The 24,633-nt window shown below is 35.4% G+C and overlaps 1 protein-coding gene across 1 annotated transcript in view; it reads left to right on the forward strand.

The window, feature by feature from the left end:
- SCRN3 (secernin 3) overlaps positions 1 to 24,633 on the forward strand; it is a 32,982-nt gene that overhangs the window by 3,656 nt on the left and 4,693 nt on the right. Inside the window, exons 4-5 of the mRNA XM_007451067.1 lie at positions 2,199 to 2,411; positions 23,903 to 24,065. Of these exons, the coding sequence (XP_007451129.1) occupies positions 2,199 to 2,411; positions 23,903 to 24,065 (376 nt within the window). The remainder of the gene's footprint in view (positions 1 to 2,198; positions 2,412 to 23,902; positions 24,066 to 24,633) is intronic.

A 24,633-nucleotide genomic window follows, 5' to 3' on the forward strand; every position in this document is an offset into this window, starting at 1 on the left:
ACAATAGTAAAGTATAAAAATTTGATGTCATTGAGTAAATAACACAGTTGATTGTTTTAGAATGCTTTGCTTTCTTTTTCTTGATTTCTTTGTAACCATATATTCCTCTCATTTTTCAAGTGAGGAGATCCAGAGATATGAAGTGATTTACTCAAGGCAGTGAATGAGAGACTTAGAATTTAAATCTTTCCATCCTGACTCTCAGTTCAGTATTCTTTCACTAGAGTACAACCTTGTGTTTCAGCATGACCATGTACTTCTTGTGTAATTACCTCCTGGATCTCATAGTTTTACAGGGGGGATAAGATACACATGTGAAAATATTAAATGGCAAGTGAATGACACACACACATATATGCTATGAACATTTAGAGAAAGGAAAAGTCATCGTGAGCTGGAGAAATTTGGGAAGTCTTCATGAAGGTAACCTTGAGCTTTGGAGAATTTGGATGTTATTTTTCAAAACGGGTCATTGACAGTTGTTTTGATGGACATTTTATTTTATATTTTGCTTGTATGTTTATTAATACACAAAACTGAATTTAGACTCTTTTTATTATTCTGATAATTGGCCTGATTATACCATTAATTACTTTTTATTTTGTCAAGTGTGCTACATCCAAGAGAAAAACGAATTTTGTTGAAAAAGATAGCCCCACCGAGCCATCCAAAACAAACACCTTCACTGAGTCTGATTATCCAATTGTATATTAACTTTGCCAACTTGTTTATCTTCCTATTACTAAATTAGCCCAAGAACTAAGTAGTTTAACTATAGGGAATTATCTACTTGATGGAAAATTCTTCTTCTCTTTGATTCTATCATGACTTAAATCTATTTTTGTAGTGAGAATATCCCAAGTATGATTTTATTAGAGTAATTAAATTGATTTCTACTTGGCAGACTATCATTCTAAATCTGTTTTAAAATGTTATTAATTTTCATTTGTCATGATCTATTTCATTTATTCTGATCTGTTTAGAACAGACTTTTATTGTTTCTTCTGTTTTGTATTTTAGTTGAAAATTTTGTTATAACTTAGTGCCATGATATTTTTAGAAGCCTTATATTTCTGTTCTAAACTTACTTATGACTATTTTTTAAACAGCAATTCATATAAAAGACTAATATCTAGAATATATGAAGAACTGTCAAAACTCACCAGTAAAAAGACAAATGACACAAAGAGACATTTCACCTAAAAGGATATACAGATGTCACAAAAGCACATGAAATGATGTTCAACATCATTAGCCATTAGGGAAATGCAAACTAAAACCACAATGAGATATCGCTCTACCTCTGTCAGAATGGCTAAAAATTTTGAAATGACACTCCCAAATGCTAGTGAGAATCTGGGGGATGGTACATTGCTAATAAGAATGTACAGTCACTCTGGAAAACAGTTTGGCAGTTAAAAAAAAACTTTAATATGCAACTATTATACAATGTAGCAATTGCAATCTTATGCATTTATCCCAGAGAAATAAAACTTAAATGCACACAAAAACCTGTACATGAATTTTTAGAGCAGCTTTTCCCATAATACCAAAAACTGGAAACAACCTAGCTGTCCTTTAACTTGTGAATGTTTAAACAAACCATAGAATGTCTATAACATGGAATACTAGTCAGCAATAAAAAGGAATGAATTATTGATACATACAATAACCTGGAATAATCTTTAGGGAATTAAACTGAGTAAAAAAAGCCTAAAGATTGTATATTGTATGATTTCATTTATATGATTTTCTTGAAATGACAGTTATAGAAATGGATAACAGATGGTTGCCTGGGGTTAATGAAGGGGTGGGCGTGGGAGATAAGTGGGTGTGGCTATAAAAGGGCAACACGAGTGATCCTTGTGATATTCTGTACCTTGACTGTATAAATACCAGTGTTTTGGTTGTGATATTATGCAAGATGTTACCATTTGGGGAGACGGTGTAAAGATGCATAGCTCTCTCTTTAATTCTTACAACTGCATGTGAATCCATAATTGCCTCAAAGTAAAAAGTTTACTTTTAAAATGTAATTTATTTATCTATTTGAGTATGTAATAAATAGGTGCACATGGTACAACATTTAGAAGCCTATATTTACATTAAAGTAATGATTAAGGATCATAATGTACAGAGATAGATATATTACGTTAAATATGACTTTTCTTCTCCCTTCCTCTCTTCTTTGAAAATAGAGGGAGTTCGTAATATTTCTAATCAGCTTTCTATAACAACCAAGATTGATCGGGAACACCCAGACATGAGAAGCTATGCTAAGCAGAAAGGCTGGTGGGATGCTAAAAAGGAGTTTGATTTTGCTGCAACATACTCTTATCTTGACACAGCCAAGATGATGACTTCTCCAGGCAGATACTGTGAAGGCTACAAGCTTCTGAATAAACATAAAGGTAATTTTAAATAATACTAGAATGGGGGCTTCCCTGGTGGCGCAGTGGTTGAGAGTCCACCTGCCGATGCAGGGGACACGGGTTCGTGCCCTGGTCCGGGAAGATCCCACATGCCGCGGAGCGGCTGGGCCCGTGAGCCATGGTCGCTGAGCCTGTGCGTCCAGAGCCTGTGCTCCGCAACGGGAGAGGCCACAACAGTGAGAGGCCCGTGTACCGCAAAAATAATAATAATAATAATAATAGAATGAAAATGGTATTTCGTGTAAATATAATGTGGGTATAATAAAGTCTTTTTTGAAAAATTATTCTAAGTAAGATATAGTTTTATTAAAACTGAAAACAGGGAATTCCCTGGTGGTCCAGTGGTTGGGAGTCCATGCTTCCACTGCAGGGGACACAGGTTCGATTCTTGGTCGGGGAACTAGGATCCTGCAGGCCATGCAGCACAGCCAAAGGAAAAAAAAAGAAAAAAAAAAACCTGAAAACATTGTGATACTGTAAGCTGTTTTTTGTTGGTTTTTTTTTGTGGTACGCAGGCCTCTCACTGTTGTGGCCTCTCCCGTTGCGGAGCACGGGCTCCGGACGCACAGGCCCAGCCGCTCCGTGGCATGTGGGATCTTCCTGGACCGGGGCACGAACCCATGTCCCCTGCATTGGCAGACGGACTCTCAAGCACTGTGCCACCAGGGAAGCCCCTGTAAGCTGTTTTTTGAGATGAGTGAAGTGTTATATAATTGTGAGACAGTAATAATTCTTTCTGAAAGACAAGTTCAGATTTGCAATCCTCAAACCCTTTTTTCAGTTCTTAGTAATATTCTTAAAGCCAAATTTGGATTACTTTTCTTCTCAGAGTTCATTGGAACATGGAGGTGGTTTTCTTTGACTATTGCTGCTGCTTCTTTCATTTATCTTTTGATAGTACCCTTATTGGTTATTTTCTAATTTCAAAAGTTATATCTATAACTTGTCAGAAGACAAACTGAGCAGATATAAGAATTCTCCCTTTCCACTCTTAAACTCTAGAAATGTTGAATAAAATATTTAAACATTAAGAACATATATAGATAGGTTTAAACACAAGAAGAGGAAATCACTAGGTACCAAAAATGAAGAGAGAACCCATAGTGTCGGCAAGATTTGAGGTGTCTCTTCTCCATACAGTCCTCCTTCTCTCTGTGTCAAAGTGGAGATTGTGGACCACATATCTTCCTTAGAGGCTAGTTTTAACATCCATGAGAATGTAGGTGCCTAGCTGAAAGACCTATTTGGGGAGCAGGAATTGGACTAGTTACTAAGATTAGTACTCTGCTCCATGCCCAGAGTCCCAGCCTGGAATTGAGCTGTCTGCTGTCCCAGGCTATGGGTCAGTACGTTCTCTTGTGAGTGACTGAACTCTGAGCTACATGTATTTTGTAGACTCAGCTGAGGCTACCTGTGCTGTGTTGAGAAACAAACTGGTTTGGAACCTGCAAACCACAGGTATGCAGAATTCCAGCATACCTGTGTCTCTATGAATATATGACAAATATTCAGATTTTACTCAAATTTCCCATCCAGATGAGAAATCTGCTATGATGAATCTTCATGTAACTGCCATTAAAAACATGGACATTCAGATGAAAGGATGTAGTTTCTACATTTATTATGGATAGTTTCTATTATTATGTCCTCAAGTTCATTGATCTTTTCTTCTGCATTATCTAATATGCTGTTAATCTCACTTAGTAATATTTTCATTTCAGTTATTATAATTTTCATCTCTACATGTTCTAGTTGGTTCTTTTTGTATATCTCTCATTTCTCTATTCATTACCTTCATGTTTTTCTTTAAATCCTTGAGCATATTTAGCAGACAGCTGTTTTATAATAGTTGTTTTTTTGTTGTTGTTGTTGCTGTACGCGGGCCTCTCACTGTTGTGGCCTCTCCCGTTGCGGAGCACAGGCTCCGGACGCGCAGGCTCAGTGGTCATGGCTCACGGGCCCAGCCGCTCCACGGCATGTGGGATCCTCCCAGACCGGGGCACGAACCCGTGTCCCCTGCATCGGCAGGCGGACTCTCAACCACTGCGCCACCAGGGAAGCCCCTATAATAGTTGTTTTAACATCCTTGTCTTCTAACTCCATTATCTCTGTAATTTCTGCGTCTGTTTCTGTTGATTTGATTTTCTTCTGGTTTTGGGTCACATTTTCCTTCTTATTCGTATGTTTAATAATTTTTGATTAGATGATGGACATTGCAGATTTTAGTCATTGAGTTCTGGATTTTGTTTTATTCCTTTAATGAATGTTGGACTTTGTTTTATCAGTTAATTTCATTATTTAGGGAACAGTTTCATCTCTTTTAGGCCTATTTGCTTTTCTAGGGTAGCTCTAGAGTAGCCCTTATACCAGGGCTAGTTTAGTCCCACTAAAGGCATATGATCCTTCTGGGATCTCTGCTGAATGCCTTATGTATTAAATGAGATCTTCTTACTCCAGCTAGTGGGAACTCAGAAGATTCCCAGCCCTGTGTTAGCTTTATGGATTTTTTTTAAAACTCATAGTTGCCAATAATTGCTCTTTCCTTATAATTTGTTCTTTGTTTGGTCTTGTGGAGTTTCACCCTATGTGTGTGTGCAAATTGGTATTCAACCAGAGGCTCAATGGACCCTCTGTACAGGTTGCTAGAAAATTTTTGAGAGGTAGCTCATTCCTCTTTGGTGCTCTGCTTTGCAAATTCTGCCACCCTGACCTCCCTGAACTTCCACCTCTGTTACCTCAACTTAGAGTGATCTTTGGGCTATGTCTGGGTCCCCCTCCCTGCACTGTTGTCTGAAAATTGCCTCCAACAACACTAAGCTCCTGGAGTCAACACAATGGTAGGGCTTACCTTATTTGTTTCCTTTCTCTCAGGGATCATAATCCTACATTACCTGTTGTCCAATATCCAAAAACAGTTTTATATATTTTGTCCAGTTTTCTGTTTGTCTACAGTAGGAGGGTAATTCTAGACCGTACTGTTCCTTCATGATTGGAAGCAGAAATTCTATTTACATTATACTGAGTGTTTTTTGCAGTATAGAAGAGAAATACAATTCATATCCAGTAAGATATGTTATTATTTTGAACTGCACACAAGCACAATTATTGGACATTCATTGAGAGTTAAATAAATAGATGATTAGTGTTTACACACTTCCCATTATGCAGAAGTTCTTGGTTGATTGTTACATAGGTTTTACAAGTATTTAGTAATATTTGGGGAAATTGATTGAGTTTTTAAATATGGGCTAGGAATACATTATTATTTCTTCCATTTAAAATAATGGCTTGTAGGCTCTTGCTATTCAGTGTTTATAACAGTTTAGATTCAGGTAAGGAGGCTGTATGTATTTTATTAACCACCCATATGGAAACCTTCATTATCCATGGTCTGCCAGGACTCTCCCAGAAATTCCCTTTGAAGATGACTTCACAGGAAAAAAATTATAAACACATGAGCAAATACAGTACTAAAAGAAAAACAATTCATAGACCCAACAAATATGGGAAATTCACACCCAAGAACAAATTAGCTGATTTAAAGTTAGCTAATGATTAAAACTTTCAAAGGTATTTGTTAATATTAAGGAATTATTATTTAAAAATTCAGATGTGGTCATTGTATTTTAGCTTATTTATAAAAAAATTACTTTTGTATAGATACGTACTGAAGTATCATGGATGAGATGATGTGACGGAGATTTTCTTCAAAAAAATTTGATGGGAGGGATTTCATAACTGTTGAAGCAGTAATGAATATTTGAGGATTCATTGTATAATTTTTCTGAACTTTTATATATTTGAAATTTTCTATAATAAAATGTTAAAAAAATAAAATTAAAATGTTCAAAGATATAAAGGAAGGAATGAAATCCATAAAGCAAGAGTAGGAGATCATGAAAAATAAACAGATAAATTTGAAAATTCTAAAATGTGCAAAAATTCTAAAAATGAAAATTACAGTCACTGAAACAAAACCAAAATTGAACGTTGTAACAAATGTTCAAAGTTAAGCATTTGGAAAATGCAGGTAAACAAAGAGGAACAAAAATTACTCATAATAAGTACTCAGCACTCACTTAACATTTAAATATTTTTAATTGCAAAAGTAAAATGTATCATTGCTAGCAGATATTCTTTGTAGCCATATTTCCCTGTATACATGTACAGCTTATTTTTTAATTTTTATTTTTTGCGGTTCATGGACCTCTCACTGTTTTGGCCTCTCCCGTTGCGGAGCACAGGCTCTGGATGCGCAGGCTCAGTGGCCATGGCTCACGGGTCCAGCCGCTCTGCGGCATGTGGGATCTTCCCGGACCGGGACACGAACCCGTGTCCCCTGCATTGGCAGGCGGACTCTCAACCACTGCGCCACCAGGGAAGCCCCAGCTTATTTTTTAAGATAAAAATAGGTCAATACTGAATATATTCTACCTTAATCCACTTTTTAGTTGATGGTATATTTGGAATATCATTCCACATCTTTAGTTATCATTCATTTGAAATGTTTTAAAATTTCCCTCGTGATTTCTGACTTGTGGATTATTTAGAAGTGTGTTAATGAATTTCCAAATATTTGGGGGTTTCCTAGATATCTTATTGTTATTGATTTCTAATTTAATTCCACTGAACTCAGAGAACATACTCTATATGACTTCAGTCCTTTAAAATTTACTGAGACTTATTTTATGGCCTGACATATGATCTATTTTGGTGTACAAAATATGCACCTTGCACTTGTTAGGTATAGAGTTTTATAAATATCAATTAGGTCAAGGTGGTTACTGTGATTATGTACATCTTTAATGATTTTTTTTTCTTGTTGTATATATTACTAAGAGAGGAGTGTGAAAATCTCCAATTATGTTTATGGAATTGTCTGTTTCTCCCTTTAATTCTGTCAGTTTTTGCTTAATATATATTAAACCTCTGTTATTAGGTGTATACACATTTATAATTGTTTTGTCTTTCTGGTGAATTGGCCCTTTTCTTCATGAAATATTATTTCTCACTGTTAGTACTGTTTGTCTTGAAGTCAACTTTAGCCCAGCTTTCTGTTTACTGTTTTTTTTTTTTGGTATGCGGGCCTCTTACTGTTGTGGCTTCTCCCGTTGCGGAGCACAGGCTCCGGACGCGCAGGCTCAGCAGCCATGGCTCACAGGCCCAGCTGCTCCGCAGCATGTGGGACCTTCCCAGACTGGGGCACAAACCCGTGTCCCCTGCATCGGCAGGTGGACTCTCAACCACTGCGCCACCAGGGGTTTACTGTTTATATGACATATACTCACCTATCCATTTGCTTTCAAGCTATCTGTATCTTTATATTTAAAGCACATTTCTTGTAAAAAAAAATATGGTTTAATCTTTTTTTTTAAACCATTCTGATAAGTTTTGCCTTTTAATTAGAAACTATAGTTCATTAACATTTAATGTAGGCTGGTTCAGGTTCCGGATAAGATGCTGTAAGTAAACTCTATTCTATCTCTTTTTCTGAATATAACCAAAAGCCTGGAAATATTGTATGGAACAGTTATCTGAGGACCTTTAAGTGTAAAAAGGAACAGGCAATAGGAGAAAGAAACCAGAACCCAAAGTATGAATTCATCCAGCAGTGAGTTTCATGTTTTTTTTCCTTCCATATCACCTGGGCTGGTTTCAAACAGTATGATTGCTAGAACTATGCACTGGGTGTGGACAGAAAGTGGGCCCAAAATCTCATGACATAATGTTATAATCTAAATGATACAATCCAAAATTACCCAATATATGAAAACCAGGAAAATCTCAACAACTTGGAAGGGAAAAGACAATAGATACCAACCACAAGATGATCTAGATGTTGGGATTATCAAATGAAGACTATTCCGTTATTTTTTTGATTGAAGTATAGTTGATTAACAATGTTGTGTTAATTTCTGCTGTACAGCAAAGTGATTCAGTTAAACGTATATATATATCAATATATATATATTCTTTTTTATATTCTTTTCCATTATGGGTTATCATCGGATATTGAATATAGTTCTCTGTGCTATATAGTAGGACCTAGTTGTTTATCCATTCTATGTATAATAGCTTACATCTGCTAACCCCAACCTGCTATTCCATCTCTCCCCCAACCTTCTCCCCCTTGACAACCACAAGTCTGTTCTCTATGTTCATGAGTCTGTGTCTGTTTTGTAGATAGGTTCATTTGTGCCATTCAAATGAAGACTTCAAAGCAGGTATTTTAAGTGTGAACACTCCCAATATGAATGGGAAAGTAGAGCATCTCAGCAGAGAAATAGAAGCTATAAAAAAGAACTGAATGGAAATTTTATAATTGAAAAACACAGTAACCAAAGTAAAAAATTCCTCTGATGGGCTCAGTAGCAGAATGGATATGACAGAGGAAAGTGTCAGTGAATTTGAAGATAGATCAGTAGAAATTATCTAATATGAACACAGAGAGAAAAAAAATTGAAACAAAGAAACAGAACAGAGACTTAGGGACTGTGGGATAATATCTAAACATCTAGAGTCATTAGAGTCTCAGAAGGAGAGAAGAGTGTGATGCAGAAAAGTTTTTAAATAAATAATGGTTGAAAACTTCTCAAAATGGCAAAAGACATAAATTTACAGATTCAGGAAAGTTAGCAAACCTCAAACAAGATAAATGAAAAGAAATCCATGCCTAAATGCACAAACTGCTGAAAACCAAAGACAAAAAGCCTTAAAAGCAGATAAAAATAACACATTATATATAGGTAAAAAATGATTTCTGTGTGTTTTTCATTATAAGCCATAGATGCCTAAAGGCAGTGAAACAACATTTTTAAAGCTCTGAAAGAAAAGATTTCTGTATCTAGATAAAATATTCTTCAGGAATGAAGGTGAAATAAAAATATCCTGACATGTGGGAAAACTAAGAGACTTTGTTGCCAGTATTCCTGCTATAAAAGAAATGCTAAAGGAATTTTTTTAGATAGAAGGGAAGTGATAGCACAGCGAAACATGGAACTTCAGGGATGAAGGAAGAGCCACAGAAATGGTAAATATTGGGGTAAATATAATACCATGTTTCTCCTCTTAAGACCTTCATAATATGTCTAACAGTTATAAGCCAAAATTACATTTCCTATAATACACATGATAATCACAGTATAAAGAGGGGAGTACATATGGTGTTAAGGTTTCTACATTGTACTTAAAGCTGTAAAATATTGATCCTAGTAAACAGATAACTTAATTATGTATATTGTAGCCTTAGAGCAACTATTTAAAAAGCTATGTAATAAGATACAGTTAAAAAAACCCAACACATGAATTAAAATGGAATACTAAGAAAATATTCAAAAAGAAGGCAGGAAGGGGGAAATGGAAGAATAAAAATAGAAGCATCAAACATAAAACAATATAATGTAGATTTAAAGTTCAACATAACTATAATTACATTAATTGTTAAATGGTCTAAACATACCAATTAAAAGATGAAGTGTGTCAGACTGAAGTAAAAAAAAAAAACAACACGACTCAGCTATATGCTGTGTATGAGTGACTCACTTTAACTAGGCGAAGAGTAAAAGAATGGGAGAAGTTATAGCATATGTAAACACTGATCAAAAGACAGCTGGGTTGGCTATATAAATATTAGATGAAGTAGACTTTCGAGCAAGGTACATTACCAGGGAGAGAATTTTCACGTAATCAAAAAAGGGTCATTTCAGGGTTATTTTCTCCATGGTAAATGTATATGAACCTGACAACAAATCTTCAAAATATATGAAGTAAGAAGTAACAGAACTGAAAGGAGAAGTAGACAGTTCCACAACTGTAGGTGGAGACTCCAATGCTTCTCTCTCAGTAATGGGAAGAACCAGTGGACAGAAAATCAGCAAGGGTATGAAAGAATTGAACAATATATCAACCACTGGATCTAACTGATGTTTATAGAATTCTCCACCCAACAACAGTGGAATGCAGATTCTTTTCAAGTGCACATGGAACATACACTAAGTTGACCATATCCTGGATCATAAAGCAAATCTTAAAAAGAGACGTAACAAAGTCCAGTCTTTGACAATAATAAAATTATGTTTGAAATCAGTTACATAAGGATTTCTGGAAAATCCCCAATACTTGGAAATCACACAAAACACACTTTATTATTTTTTTTATTTTTATTTTTTGTGGTACGCGGGCGTCTCACTGCCGTGGCCTCTCCCGCCGCGGAGCACAGGCTCCGGACGCGCAGGCCCAGCGGCCATGGCCCACGGGCCCAGCCGCTCCGCGGCACGTGGGATCCTCCCGGACCGGGGCACGATCCCGTGTCCGCTGCATCGGCAGGCGGACTGTCAACCACTGCGCCACCAGGGAAGCCCACACTTTATTTTTTTAAAATTTATTATTTATTTTTGGATGCGTTGGGTCTTCGTTGCTGCGCACGGACTTTCTCTAGTTGCGGCGAGCGGGAGCTACTCTTGGTTGCAGTGTGCGGGCTTCTCATTGCGGTGGCTTCTCTTGTTGTGGAGCACAGCCTCTAGGCGCGCGGGCTTCAGTAGTTGTGGCTCGCAGGCCCTAGAGCACAGGCCCAGTAGTTGTGGCGCACAGGCTTAGTTGCTCCGCGGCATGTGGGATCTTCCCTGACCAGGGCTCGAACCCGTGTCCCCTGCATTGGCAGGCAGATTCTTAACCACTGCACCACCGGGGAAGTCCACACAACACAGCTTAAATGTATGGGTCAAAAAAGAAGTCTCAAGGGAGATTAGAAAATTTTTTTTTTTTTTTTTTTAATAATTGTGTTTATTTTTACTTGTTGACAGTTTGCTTTATTTATTTATTTATGGCTGTGTTGGGTCTTCGTTTCTGTGCGAGGGCTTTCTCTAGTTGTGGCAAGCGGGGGCCACTCTTCATCGCGGTGCGCGGGCCTCTCACTCTCGCGGCCTCTCTTGTTGCGGAGCACAGGCTCCAGACGCGCAGGCTCAGTAGTTGTGGCTCACGGGCCCAGTTGCTCCGTGGCATGTGGGATCTTCCCAGACCAGGGCTCGAACCCGTGTTCCCTGCATTAGCAGGCAGATTCTCAACCACTGCGCCACCAGGGAAGCCCTAGAAAATATTTTGAGTGGAATGAAATGAGAATCAGTATACCAAAATTTATAGCATGCAGCAAAAGTAGTGTTTACAGGAAAATTTAAAGCATTAAGTGCTTATATTAGAGAACAAGAAAGGTCTCAAATCAACAATGTAAACTTTCGCCTTAATAAACTAAAAAAAAAAAAAGAAAAAAGAAAAAAAAATCCCAAGCAAAGAAAAGAAAGAAATAATAAAGTGCAGAAATCAGTAAAATTGAAAACAACAAAACAGTGGAGAAAATGGATCAAACTAAAAGCTGGTTCTTTGAAAAGATTAATAAATTGAAACACTCAGCTCCACAAAGAAAAAAGAAAAAGGAAGAAAACACAAGTTGCATGTCAGGAAAGCAGATATTATTATAGACCCCATAGACATTAGGAGGATAATAGGGAAACACTATAAACAGCTCTAAGTGTGTTCAGTAACTTAGAGGAAATGAACCAATTCCTTGAAAGCCACCAATCACCAAAAATTCACCTAGGAAGAAATATCAGTAATTTTTGATTTAGCAATTGAATTGGTTGTGTTCTGTCTGCAAAGTCTGTCTCCTGGTCAGCAGCTCAAATTCCAGTTTCGTTCTTTTATCTTTAGCTGAGCTGCTATCATTCTCACCCACATATGCTGATTCATGAAACAGATGGAGATTTGGGCAGAGTTTTTTTTTTTTTTACAAAGAATTTGCGGGTTCCTCTCTATAACTCCCTCCTTTCTGCGATTCTCCCTTCACCTTCTAGTACCGGTAGTTGGCCTCTGGTTCTTCAGGCCAGAAAGACCAAGGTTTTCTATAACTACCTGCGCCACGTTGCACAGCATTGACCGTGGCCTTCCCTCAGGCTAAAGCCGTAACAAAAATGGGAAATTTACTCTGTGTTTCATCCCATCTTCCAAGTGTCACCTCTCCTCCAGAATTTTCCTGCTTTTGCTCACAGTAAAGAGCCTTAGTGTATTTTGTCCCAAGTTTATAGTTATCTGAGGGAGGGTTAGTATGATGGAAGCTTACTCAGCCTAAATGAAAGCAGAACTCCTTCCCATGTCATTTAATATTCTATGACATTCTTTTACTTATAAAAATAAATATATTCACATGATTCAAAATTCAGAGGTATACAAGAGTATACAGTGAAGCCTCTCCCTTCTAACATGCCCCTGTTCAGTCCTTTTTCCTACAGGCATTTCCTTGTATATGCCTTCAGAGATGATGTATGCTTAATGAAACAAATATGTATAGATATTCTCCTTTTTACAGAAATGGTAGCATGCCATACACACTCTTCTGCACATAAGTTTTCTCTAGTTACCAATATATAATGTAGATCATTCTATTTTAATATATATAGAACATTCTCATTTTTAACAGATGCATAGTATTCTGTTATTTTGGTATATTATTTATTTCCATGTGGTTGTATTTTATCATTATATAGTAAAGATTGATTGTATGAATCATACTTTAATTAACAAATTCTCTGTTATTTAGTTTGTTTTTAGTTTTCTACCACTGAAAATTATACAATATGCTTATAGCTTCTTTATTTTCACATCCATGATTATTTTCCTAGAATAATTTCCTACAAGTAGAATGTGGGGTCAAAGCATGTGCATGTTTTAAGGCTTTTGAAACTCATTGCCAAAATGACCACCAGAAAAGTTGCATCAATTTAAATTTCCACCAGTAATATTTGAGTGCCCATTTTCTAATATATTTACCAATATAGGATATTGTTTTTGTGCCATCTTGTTAAATTTTTAGGCAAAATTGGCATGTTATTACTTTAAAATATATTTCTACTATTAGTGAGGTTAACCATATTCTTATGTTTATTGAAAATTTATAATTTTTAAATAACTTTCCTGTTCTTAATATATCTTTTCCCCATTTTTATATTTGGTTACTACTAACTCTTAAAAAATTACTAGTAATGTACCTTTGTCTATTCGCCTCCAAATAATTCCAGAAAAATAACTTTTATTTAGAAGATTATTGGGTGGCAGATAAATGCTAAAAGGGTCTTTCCACTAATAAAAATCTGTGACTGATTTATCTTCCTTCACTTGAAGGATAAAATGGTTCTATAAATCAATCAGAAAGCAACTACTCAGAGATAGATAAGTCAGTGATTGATACTTGCTTCTCAGGTATTTATTAAACAAATTAATTATATGTATAGCAGAAAAAAGTTTGTGACAGAATGTTTTTAGAATGCCTTAACATCATTGTTTTCAAAGTATTTAATATCTTATATTTTAATTTCCAGAAGAATATCATTTGAAAAGTTTCCTATAAAGTTTCTTAATATTAGTTTGCCATTTTATAGGTAGGTTATTTAAACTATCTTTTTTCATATAGATACATATGTAGAAAATGCTAAGATACGTTATTCTAAGGATTTTGATTTTAGGCTTACTGTTGTTGTAAAAGTAGAGACAGAGTACTGGTTGCAGCAACACCTACTCCTATTTATTAAAAAAGTGTATCAAAGGCTAGACACTGTGCTAAGTGATTACATTATTTTCTTTAAGCAACCATGTGAAGTAGGTATTATCTTCATTTTACAAATGAGGAAGTTGTGTTTGTGCTCTTCATTTATCTCCTGTATGAAATTGAAAAAAAAAATGGACTCTCATTTGTCCTTATATTTCTCTCAGCACCTAGTTCAGTGTCTTGCACTAGTGTGTGTGTGCTTAATAAGTTTCTTTTTTTTGTTAAATTAACAAAGGATTATTAGTTGAATTGAATTAAATTGTAATTTGCAGATAGTTTAACAAAGATCATTGTTGTATCCTTTTTTTCTGGCAATAAACCTAAAGGCTTAAGACATAAAATTAGCAGGTATTCTTAAAAAATGAAGAATAACAACACATAATTAAGGCGGGGAGGAAAATGTCAAGAATCATAAGGTTTAGGGTGATCGAACGAAAGGAAGAAAAAATAGGTAGAAATAATTATAAATTAATTAGCCACTGTATCATAATAATTAATTCTGTTATATTTAACTACAAAATAACTGAATTATAGATTTGAAATGCATAAAATATGCATTTATATAGTAATAGATGCATCTGACATGAAACTTATTTTTCCCCTAAGTATGAAGTATAGTTCATCCCACTTTCTGTGCTTTGCCAAAAGAATAAATGTCTTTCCAGTACTTTTATAGAAAATTGTCTACTAGTACATTATGGCTAATTCTTCCTATGAGTCTTCTAGATGGAAGAGCCTACCTCTGTTCTTTACAACTATTCCTACCTGATAGCTATTAACTGTGCTGCATGTATATCCAAATTGTATCTATATTCACTCTTGTATTTTAAATAACTAGTTTAAATTGCAGTGAAATTGTACCCTGTGTTTTGCATTCATTGTAGTGAACCCTGCCATTGCAGTCTCAGTACTTATTCAGTGCTTACAAGTGGATTACATATAGTTATCCTACTCAAGTGATCATGTAAATCCTTCTTTCATTTTGAGAATTGTAGGTTTTGAATACAGAAAACATTTTCATAATACCTGTGTTACTGCAGTGTTATGGTTCTGACACTGTTTTTGTTAAAACTTGCCATTTACAGGAATTTATATTTGAATCATTCTAAAATCTCACTAGGTGCAGAAGCTATGTGTGTGATAGATAGGTGTGGATGGCTTTTGCTTTATTGTTTAGTTTTAATATTAAGGGTTGTTTTCAGGTGTATCCTTTTTTTTTCTTCCTGCATTCTTCCAAAACTAACAGAAAGATATTGCTCCTGTAACAAGTTATCTATACGTTATTTTTCTTGAATTTGAAGTCATAGCTATATTATGGAGAAAGTAAAAATTTGCTATTAACGTAAAACAGTTGAAAGTTTGCGTGATTAACTGAGGGTGGAACATTAGACTGTTTTATATGGAAATCAATTTTATTTTAATTTGAAATGTCACAAAAATCACAATTTGGGTGCAGACTTGATGTAAGCTTTTGTTCTTTTAATTATTCCCATATATCATGGGGATGGGGGAAATTCTTGCTCTTCATGCTTTCTTTGTCTTTGTGAGTAATTTCATTTTTTATTCCTTTGCTGTCATTGTAGTAGGGTTTGGGGAGAGAGGAAAAACATACCTGTGGTCAACCAACTATGTTAAATGAAAGTTATTTGTTTCTTTAGAACTAATTTTAATGAAGTAATTAAACATTTCCATACAAAGTATCTGAAAATATCTTATCCGCTGACAGGAACTATATGTTTTGTGTTATTTTTTTAAACTGTACTTGTTACAGTATGGGTCTACCACATTCATTACTGTTATTCAGAAATTGATACTACTTGAGGGTAAAAAGAGACTGATGTATTTAATAAATGGGAGGCATAAAATTGGAGTGGTTAAAAGCACAAAGCTGGACATTTGCTTCTGGTTAACAAGGAGTAGCTAGTACTAGACTAACCTCTCCCCAAGAATAACTAAAAGCTGGGAAAATAAAACCCACTGTTTGAAGGCATGGTGAACACCCAAAACAGTTAGGACATGAGGGGCCTAGATCCAGGAGACTGGGAAAAGACTATGTGCACTCTGAGAAGAGTCTGACCTTCTGTGTCACAAATTCTCCTTAAAGCAGTTGCTGACTTCTAAGCAGTGCATATGTAGGATGAGACTCTGTAGGATGAGTAGTTACCAAGAGCTTAAAACGTTAAGTAGAGATTTTGGCAGTCTCACAAGGCCTTAGGGACAAAAATTGGATTTGATGAACAACCAAGAAGAAGGGGCCTGGGAAATACCCCAGGCTTTCAGTTAAAACCCCAGAAAGGCTACACTTTAGGAATAAGAACAAACAGAATAGACCAGTCTCAGCTGGATCAATAGGTAATCTACCTATATTCCATCTGTTTGCCAGAAGAAAATTAAATACTCTGTGGAGGAAAATATCATGCAGTGCCTCTACAGGTTTTAATCTATAGTGTACAACATTCAATAAAAAATTATCAGACATGCCAAGAAATAGGACCAAATGATTGAAAATCAAGAGAAAGCAGACAGTAGAAACTGACCCACTGGTTATCCCCAAATTAGTTTTATCAGATATAGACTTTAAAATTAGTATGTTTTATATGTTCAAGAAAATTAGACAAAAAGATGGAGACTTTCATCAGAGAACTGAAATCTATAAAAGAGAACCAAATGGAAATAATAGAACTGTAAATTTCTAATAACTGAAATTAAGAATTCAATAGATTAGGGGCTTCCCTGGTGGCGCAGTGGTTGAGAGTCTGCCTGCCAATGCAGGGGACGTGGGTTCGTGCCCCGGTCCGGGAAGATCCCACATGCCGCAGAGCGGCTAGGCCTGTGAGCCATGGCTGCTGAGCCTGCGCGTCCGGAGCCTGTGCTCCACAACGGGAGAGGCCACAACAGTGAGAGGCCCACATACCGCCAAAAAAAAAAGAAGAATTCAATAGATTAGTTTAACAACAGATTAGACATAGCAGAAGAAAAAAATTAGTGAACTGGAAGATCAGTAGAAAGTTCCCTGATTGAAACAGAGGTAAGAGTTTGGAAAATATCGACAAGAGTGTGAGAGCCATATAGGACTCATTGAAAAGGTCTCATATATATGTAGTTGGAGTCCCAGCAGGAAAGGAGAGAGAGAATATGGAGGGGCAAAAGCAAGATTTGAAGAGATACTGGCCAAGAATTTTTCCAAACGAATAAAAGTCATCAAGCCACAGCTTCAAGAAGCTCTGCAAATCCCAAGAATAAATAAAAGGAAACCACACCTGGGCACATCGTAGTGAGATTGCTAAAGGGGGAAAATAAACAGAAAATCTTAAATGCAGTCAGAGAGAAAATATATATTATCTTCAAAGGAACAACTATAAGACTGACAGATAACTTTTCAAAAGAAGAGAAAGAATCTGGAAGACTGTAAAATGACATCTGTAAAGTGATGGAGAAAGATAATAACTACCAATTTAGAATTCCATACCCACTGAAAATATCCTCCAAAAATAAAGTTGAAATAAAATTGAGAAAATTTGTCACTAGCCAACTGGCATTAAAAGGAATACTAAGGGCCATTCTTCAGGCAGGAAAAATGATCTTTGATAGAGGCAAGGTAAGCAGGAGTGAATGAAGAGCAACAGAAACAGTAAATACGTGCGTGAAACTAAATGAATATTGTCTGTTTAAAATAATAATAATTTTATGACCAATGGCCATAGCTGCAGTGCTCAAATTCTGTTGTGCATTGAATTCATGTAGTACCAAGGCTGCGCTTCCCACAGGCTGCTCGTGGCCAATGACTGAAAGCAGCAGGGAGACTAAGGTAGGCCCATTCCTGGGGTCATTGGACTCCTCTGATGGCTGACTCTGGGTCAAAGACTCCCTAAGGGCCTTGCAAAGCTTTCCTTAGGTGGCGTGGCAGTCTAGGTCACTTTCACCCAACCTTTCTTCCCTCTCTAGTAAAGCCAGGTTCGGACTTCTGTCGCAGTTCAATTTCCTCCCCATTTTCTCTCATGGGCATTTTCCCTCATAAAATCCTTGTACATTTAATCTCATGTTGTGGCATCTGCTTCTCAGGGGACCCAGATGAACACAGCAGAATTAATGTATGAGAATAGCACTAAAAACAGGAGGCAGTAATTGGAGTTAAAGTGTTACAAGGAAGGTCCTTGCGTTAACTAAGTGGTGAAGAACTAATTTAAGGCAGACTGTAATAAGTCAAGAGAAACTAATAAAATAATAAAAGAATATATAAGTAATAAGCTAACAGGGGAGAAATAGAATAATAAATACTTGTTAAATTCAAAAGAGGGCAAGAAAGGATAAAAAGGGAAAAACAATAGCTGGCATAAAGAGAAAAGTAATAATAAAATGGTTGATTCTGTCCCATGTGGAATTGCTCTTATATGGTTTCTAGCATTGATGTCATGCTTTTAGAATGGCCATTTCACTGTACCAGAAATGGTTATCTACATCTTATATTTATAGTTTTATTTTTAAAATTTATAATTCTTCTGAAATTATTCTAAAATAAAATATGAATTAGGATTACTGGTTTTTTCTCACTTCTCAAATGATTACCCAGTGATCTCAACACCACATTTTAAATGAACTATTTTTTCTGTTGATTTGAAATGCCAACCAACTTTATCAAATATTAAATTCCTAAGTAAACACAAGTGTAAATTAGATTACTGTATTTTTCCAGTTTCATTTAGAACAGTGTAAGTATACATAATAAGTGCTCAATACTTGCTTTATGAGCCAAAGGACAATATGAATGAATTTACAGGGTTTTTTTTTTAATGTGGTAAGACAAATACTTCCTCATTATTCTGCTTTTTCAGAATTTTCCTGACAATCCTTGACTGTTCATTTTTCAAGGTTAATTTTACAATCATTTTTCTAGCTTCTCCCCAAAGAATCTTTTTGAGGTTTGATTGGATTTGAATTAAAACTATAGATTATTTTAGGGGAGAATTCACATCTAATGATATTGCCTTCCTAGTCAAGAACAAGATATGGTTGTCCGTTTATTGAATTTTTCTTTTCTGTTCTAAGTAGACTTTTATAATTTTATTTGTCTAGGTTTTCCATATTGACATTTTTTGTTGTTGTTAAAGAAACCTTTTATAAACACTTGCTCTGTGCTAGGCATGGGGCCACATAGTGGCAGACATGATACAGTCTATGACCTTCTGGAACATAGTAACTGGTGGAGGGGAGGACACAAATGGTATTGTTCACTATTTGGTTGTTTCCCTTTTACCACTGTAAATCATGTGAACATCTTATTTATTAAGTTTGTCTGCATTTCAAAATTACTTCTTTAGAATAGATTCTATAAGTGAAGTTGGACCTACAAAATTTGCAGTTTCAACCTAAATGAGAAAACAGTGTCTCTAGTTCTCTTCTATAGAGCCTAAACAAATTGTTTCTTAATAAGAACTTCTTTTCAAAATTTCAGATTGTTTTAATTACTTTTTTGTATGTTGATCTTGTATTCTGTGACTTTGCTAAATGAATTTACTGGTTCTAGGAGGTTAGTTTTTTTTGGGTTTTTTTGGATAGACTCCTTGGGATTTTTATGTAGAGACTATCATGCCATCTGCAAATAGGGACAGTTTAGTTCTTCCTTTCCAATCTGTATGCTTTTTATTTCCTTGCCTTGCCTTATTGTGCTGGCTAGGACTTCAAGTGTTATACTGAATAAGAATGGTGAGAGCAGACATCCTTGCCTTGTTCCCAGTCTTAGGGGGGAAGCATTTAGTCATTTACCATTAAGTATAGTATTAGCTGTAGCTTTTTGTAGATGTACTTTGTCAACTTAATCAAGTTAAGGTAGTTTTCCACTATTCCTTGTTTGCTGAGAGTTTTTATTATGAATAGATACTGAGGTTTGTCAAATGCGTTTTCTGTGTCAGTTGATATGATTCTCTTTTTTCTTTAGCCTGTTGATATGATAGATTACATTGATTTTCTAATATTGAACAAGCCTTGTATCCTGGGAATAAACCCAGCTTGGTCATGGTATATAATTCTTTTTATATATTGTTGGGTTCTATTTGCTAATATTTTGTTGAGGGTTTTTGCATCTGTATTCATGAGAGATATTGGTCTGTGTTGGTTTGTTTGTACTGTCTTTGTTTGGTTTTGGTATAAGGGTAATATTTGCCTCATTGAATGAGTCAGGACGTGTTCCCTCCTTTTTTATTTTCTGGAAGAGATTGTGTAGATTTGGAGTTAATTCTTCCTCAAATGTTTGGTAGAATTCTCCAGTGAAACATCTGGGCCTGGAGATTTCTGGAAGTCTTAAAGTCAATTTCTTTAAGAGATATAGGGCTAGTCATATTATTTCATATTGAGTGAGTTTTGGTAATATGTGCTTTTCAAATAATTGGTCCATTTCTTCTAAGTTGTTAATTTATGGGTATAGAGTTGTTCATAGTATTCCTTTATCATGCTTTTAATGTCTGCAGGGTCTGTCATGATACCCCTGTTTCATTTCTGATATTGGTAATTTTGTAATTTGTGTTTTCTCTTTTTCTGTCAGTCTAGCTAGAGGTTTGTCAATTTTATTGATCTTTTCAAAGAACCACTTTTTGTTTCATTGACTTTTCTGTTTTCTGCTTTCAATTTCATTGATTTCTGCTTTTATCTGTATTATTTCTTCCTTCTGCTTGCCTTGAGCTTATTTTGCTCTTCTTTTTCTAGTTTGTTAAGGTGGAAGCTTAGATTACTGATTTCCACTTGACTTTTAAGTTTTTTTCTGGATACTTAATATTTTTTTACTGGTAATATAAATGGAATATTTTTCTATTATGTTTGTTAATTGGTTGGTTTTGATCTATAAGAATGCTGTTGAGTGTTTTTACTTATTTAATGGGACACCTCATTGATAGTCTATTTTTTTTCATAGTTTTAAAATCTATTCTCTTCGGTTTTTCAGGTAAGTAATTATATGTTAGTGATCCTATTTTAATTTTCTTGTCGAATTATGCTTTGGGGAATATAAACTTTGTACAAGCATGAAAAATTAGGAGGTCATATAGGAAAATTGGGGAGATGTAGGTACTTTAAAAAAATGACCTCATTTTAGTCATATATCAGCTGGTTAATGAAGCAAAGATTGCAGCAAGTTGTGATGGATGGTAGGAGGGATGTCCATTTTATCTGAATTTTCAGTCTGATGCCCCAAAGTTACAAGGGTTGCATAAGGAAGCAAAGGTAGTCTTAAACATAAAGCTAATCACTGATGAACCATCTATTTATAAAATTAGTCCTCATTCAAATATCTTTCCCAACTTAACACTATCCTTCCTCTTCTTTGCGTCAGTATTTTTGTTGATGTCTCTTAATGATTGTTAACACAATACAAATAAAATACAAACTGAAATTCTTACAAAAGATGCAAGATTTCCAGAAGCCCATGAAATTAACATTAGATACTGATTAGGTCACATACAAAGCCATTGGCAAATAAAAAATGAACAGAGAGTTAGACCTATTGACAACTGAAGAAAAACTGAGAGCAGTAACACAACAAAGTGCTTCAAAAGAAAATGATTTGAATATTAAATAATTAAGAATAGATAACTAATAACAACCTGCTGTATAGCACAGGGATCTCGACTCAATACTCTGTAATGGCTTACATGGGAAAAGAATCTAAAAAAAAAAAAAAGTAGATATATGTATAACTGATTCACTTTGCTGTACACCTGAAACTAACACAACATTGTAAATCAACTATACTCCAAAAAATTTTTTAAAAAGGAAAAAAAAATTATTATACAGTAAAAAAAAAAAAAAAAAGAATTAAGAGAGGGACTTAAGAGAAACTTGATGAAGTCCTCATATATTTTTGCAATCATTATCTGTATGATCATTCTGCAATAGTCAAATAAAGTCGAATTCTCTTACCATTTTGTTGTAAAAATTACACTTGTTTCATTCTTTGTTCTAAGAATTAGCATATTAAAATTTTAACCTAAATTTTGTTAACTATAAGCTTATATAAACTTATTTTTGTATTTTAATTTCATTTTAAAGATCCAGTCAATCCTTTTCCTCCACTACATACCATGAAGTTTTGATTCTTATTTTAAATATGTTGCTTTAAGTGGCTATTTTCTGGTACCAATTTTCTTCTGATAATGAGAATTTCTTGCATTTATTCAAAGAAAAGGTTTCAGACCTGTTCTGAAACTCTTCAGGAGAAATCTTTTATTTATTTATTTATTTATTATTTATTTATTTAGGCTGCAGCGGGTCCTAGTTGTGGCATGCAGGATCTTTTGTTTTTAGTTGCAGCATGTGGACTTCTAGTTGTGGCATGTGGACTCTTAGTTGTGGCATGCATGGGGGATCTAGTTGCCCGACCAGGGATCGAACCTGGGCCCCCTGCATTGGGAGCATGGAGTCTTACCAGGGAAGTCCCAGGAGAAATCCTTTTTGAATTGTTAACTCTGGTTACCTTAATTAAAATTGGATCAGGGGACTTTCATTTCTTTATATTCACAGAGCTGTATATCCATGTCTAAATCTATCAATATCTGTCTTTCTGTCTGTCTGTGTCTATCTATCTATCCATTGCCTAGGACAGTGCCTGGCATTTAATAGGTGTTCAATAAATATTTGTTGAATGAATGAGAACTAAACAGAGAAAATCCCATTCTTGTCTTGAGAGAATTTGTAATCTAATGGCAGAGATATGACCAATACAGACAAAAGATCAGGAATTTATAATCTGATGGCAGAGATAGGACCAAGATAAACAAAAGATAGGACCAATACAGACAAAAGACAGATGGAGAGGAAAAGTTTATTTAAGTTAAGCTTAGTAGTAAGTTTTAATTTGAAGGAGTTCTAATGTGATTCAGGGAGAATTGAGTCATAAATTTTGGAGAAGAGAATTATTATCATGTGAGAAGACGATATTTTGGCTACTTTTGGAGGACTGCATTGTGGAAGGGTAAGATTATTCATCTTGTCATGAGATAGATCCTAAATCACATCTTTGACTATGGATATATATAGAAAGAAGCAGAGCTGTCTGAGGGCATGATTGGCTTTTAAATTTTTTTTTTTTTTAATTTTTTTGGTGGAAATGCCTTCCAAATATGGGATTCTGAGGTTCTCTGCAACCATGGACATGTTGTGTTTGCTAAAGAGATAGATTTTCTTCTATTTTTCTCAAAAAAATCTCCTTAAAATATCAAACTTTACCTATGAAAGAAGAAAACAGAATATAATGCCATTTATTTTCATTACACATGATGGACATTTAAATTTTTAAAGTAGTCCAGTGGAACTGCGTACATACAAATTCCATTAGCCAATAATGTCTTTTGCCTCCTTCAGTCCCACTCAGGTTACAATTCACACTTTCATACAAGAGTATTAATGTCAGGCATAGCAATTATATTACAGGAAAGATAATTTGTTATTTTGTAAAGAACATCTTGTATAATATTGGAAACTAAGCACAATATTCTCTTAATATTTGGTTCCCAGAATGGATAGACTCAGATAATAGTTATTATTGTCATTAGCTAATTGTTAACTACATACCTCTTAAAAATTTTTGGAAGGGCAGTGAGATTGAGTGTATTTTGCATTATTGATTTCTTCTTCTTAGGAAATAACAGATTTAACCTGTTATAATGTTTTGAGATTTTGTATATTTTATATTAGAAAAAAATCTTCCTTGGGACAGTGCAGTGAGTCTAACAGTTATGATACAAGATTTGCTTATAGTCAATCTCACTTAATTTATACCTAGGCCAGTGTCTCATATTATGTATTATCAATAGAGAAAGCAGTTCATAATTGCAGGATACCAACCTGCAAATGCATATGTATTTGATCGTCTTAAAATTCATTTCCCTAGGAAACATAACCTTTGAAACAATGATGGAAATTCTCCGAGATAAACCAAGTGGCATTAATATGGAGGGAGAATTCCTGACCACTGCAAGCATGGTTTCTATTTTACCTCAAGACTCCAACGTTCCTTGCATCCACTTCCTTACAGGGACTCCTGATCCTGAGAGGTAAAGTCACAAAATACTATAAACCAGGCAGGGGGTCAGGGGTAGGGTAGAGTCATTAGTTTGGTGATGATTTTGTCAGGCTAAATTTTTGTTGCACAAATACCACAATAATTTTTGAATGCATTTTCTTTTTTAAAAAAAAGTAATTAATTATTGGCTGCATTGGGTCTTCATTGCTGCACGTGGGCTTTCTCTGGTTGCGGTGAGTGGGTGCTACTCTTCATTGCGGTGCGCGGGCTTCTCATTGCAGTGGCTTCTCTTGTTGCGGAGCTCGGGCTCTAGGCTTCAGTAGTTGCAGCACATGGGCTCGGTAGTGCTGGCTCTAGAACGCGGGATTAGTTGCTCCGTGGCATGTGAGATCTTTCCAGACCAGGGCTCGAACCCCTGTACCCTGCATTGGCAGGCGGATTCTTAACCACTGCGCCACCAGAGAAGTCTCTTGAATGCATTTTCTATTCAGGTTTTAGTCTGCCATTTTCCTATGTGTGTCATTGCCATAACTATTCTCATTCATATGGGACGAAAATGTTTATAGTTTCTGGTACGCAGTTATCCCTACTCCCTCTTT

Source organism: Lipotes vexillifer, unplaced genomic scaffold, assembly GCF_000442215.2.
Source record: "Lipotes vexillifer unplaced genomic scaffold, Lipotes_vexillifer_v1.1 scaffold645, whole genome shotgun sequence".
NCBI lineage: Eukaryota > Metazoa > Chordata > Mammalia > Artiodactyla > Lipotidae > Lipotes > Lipotes vexillifer.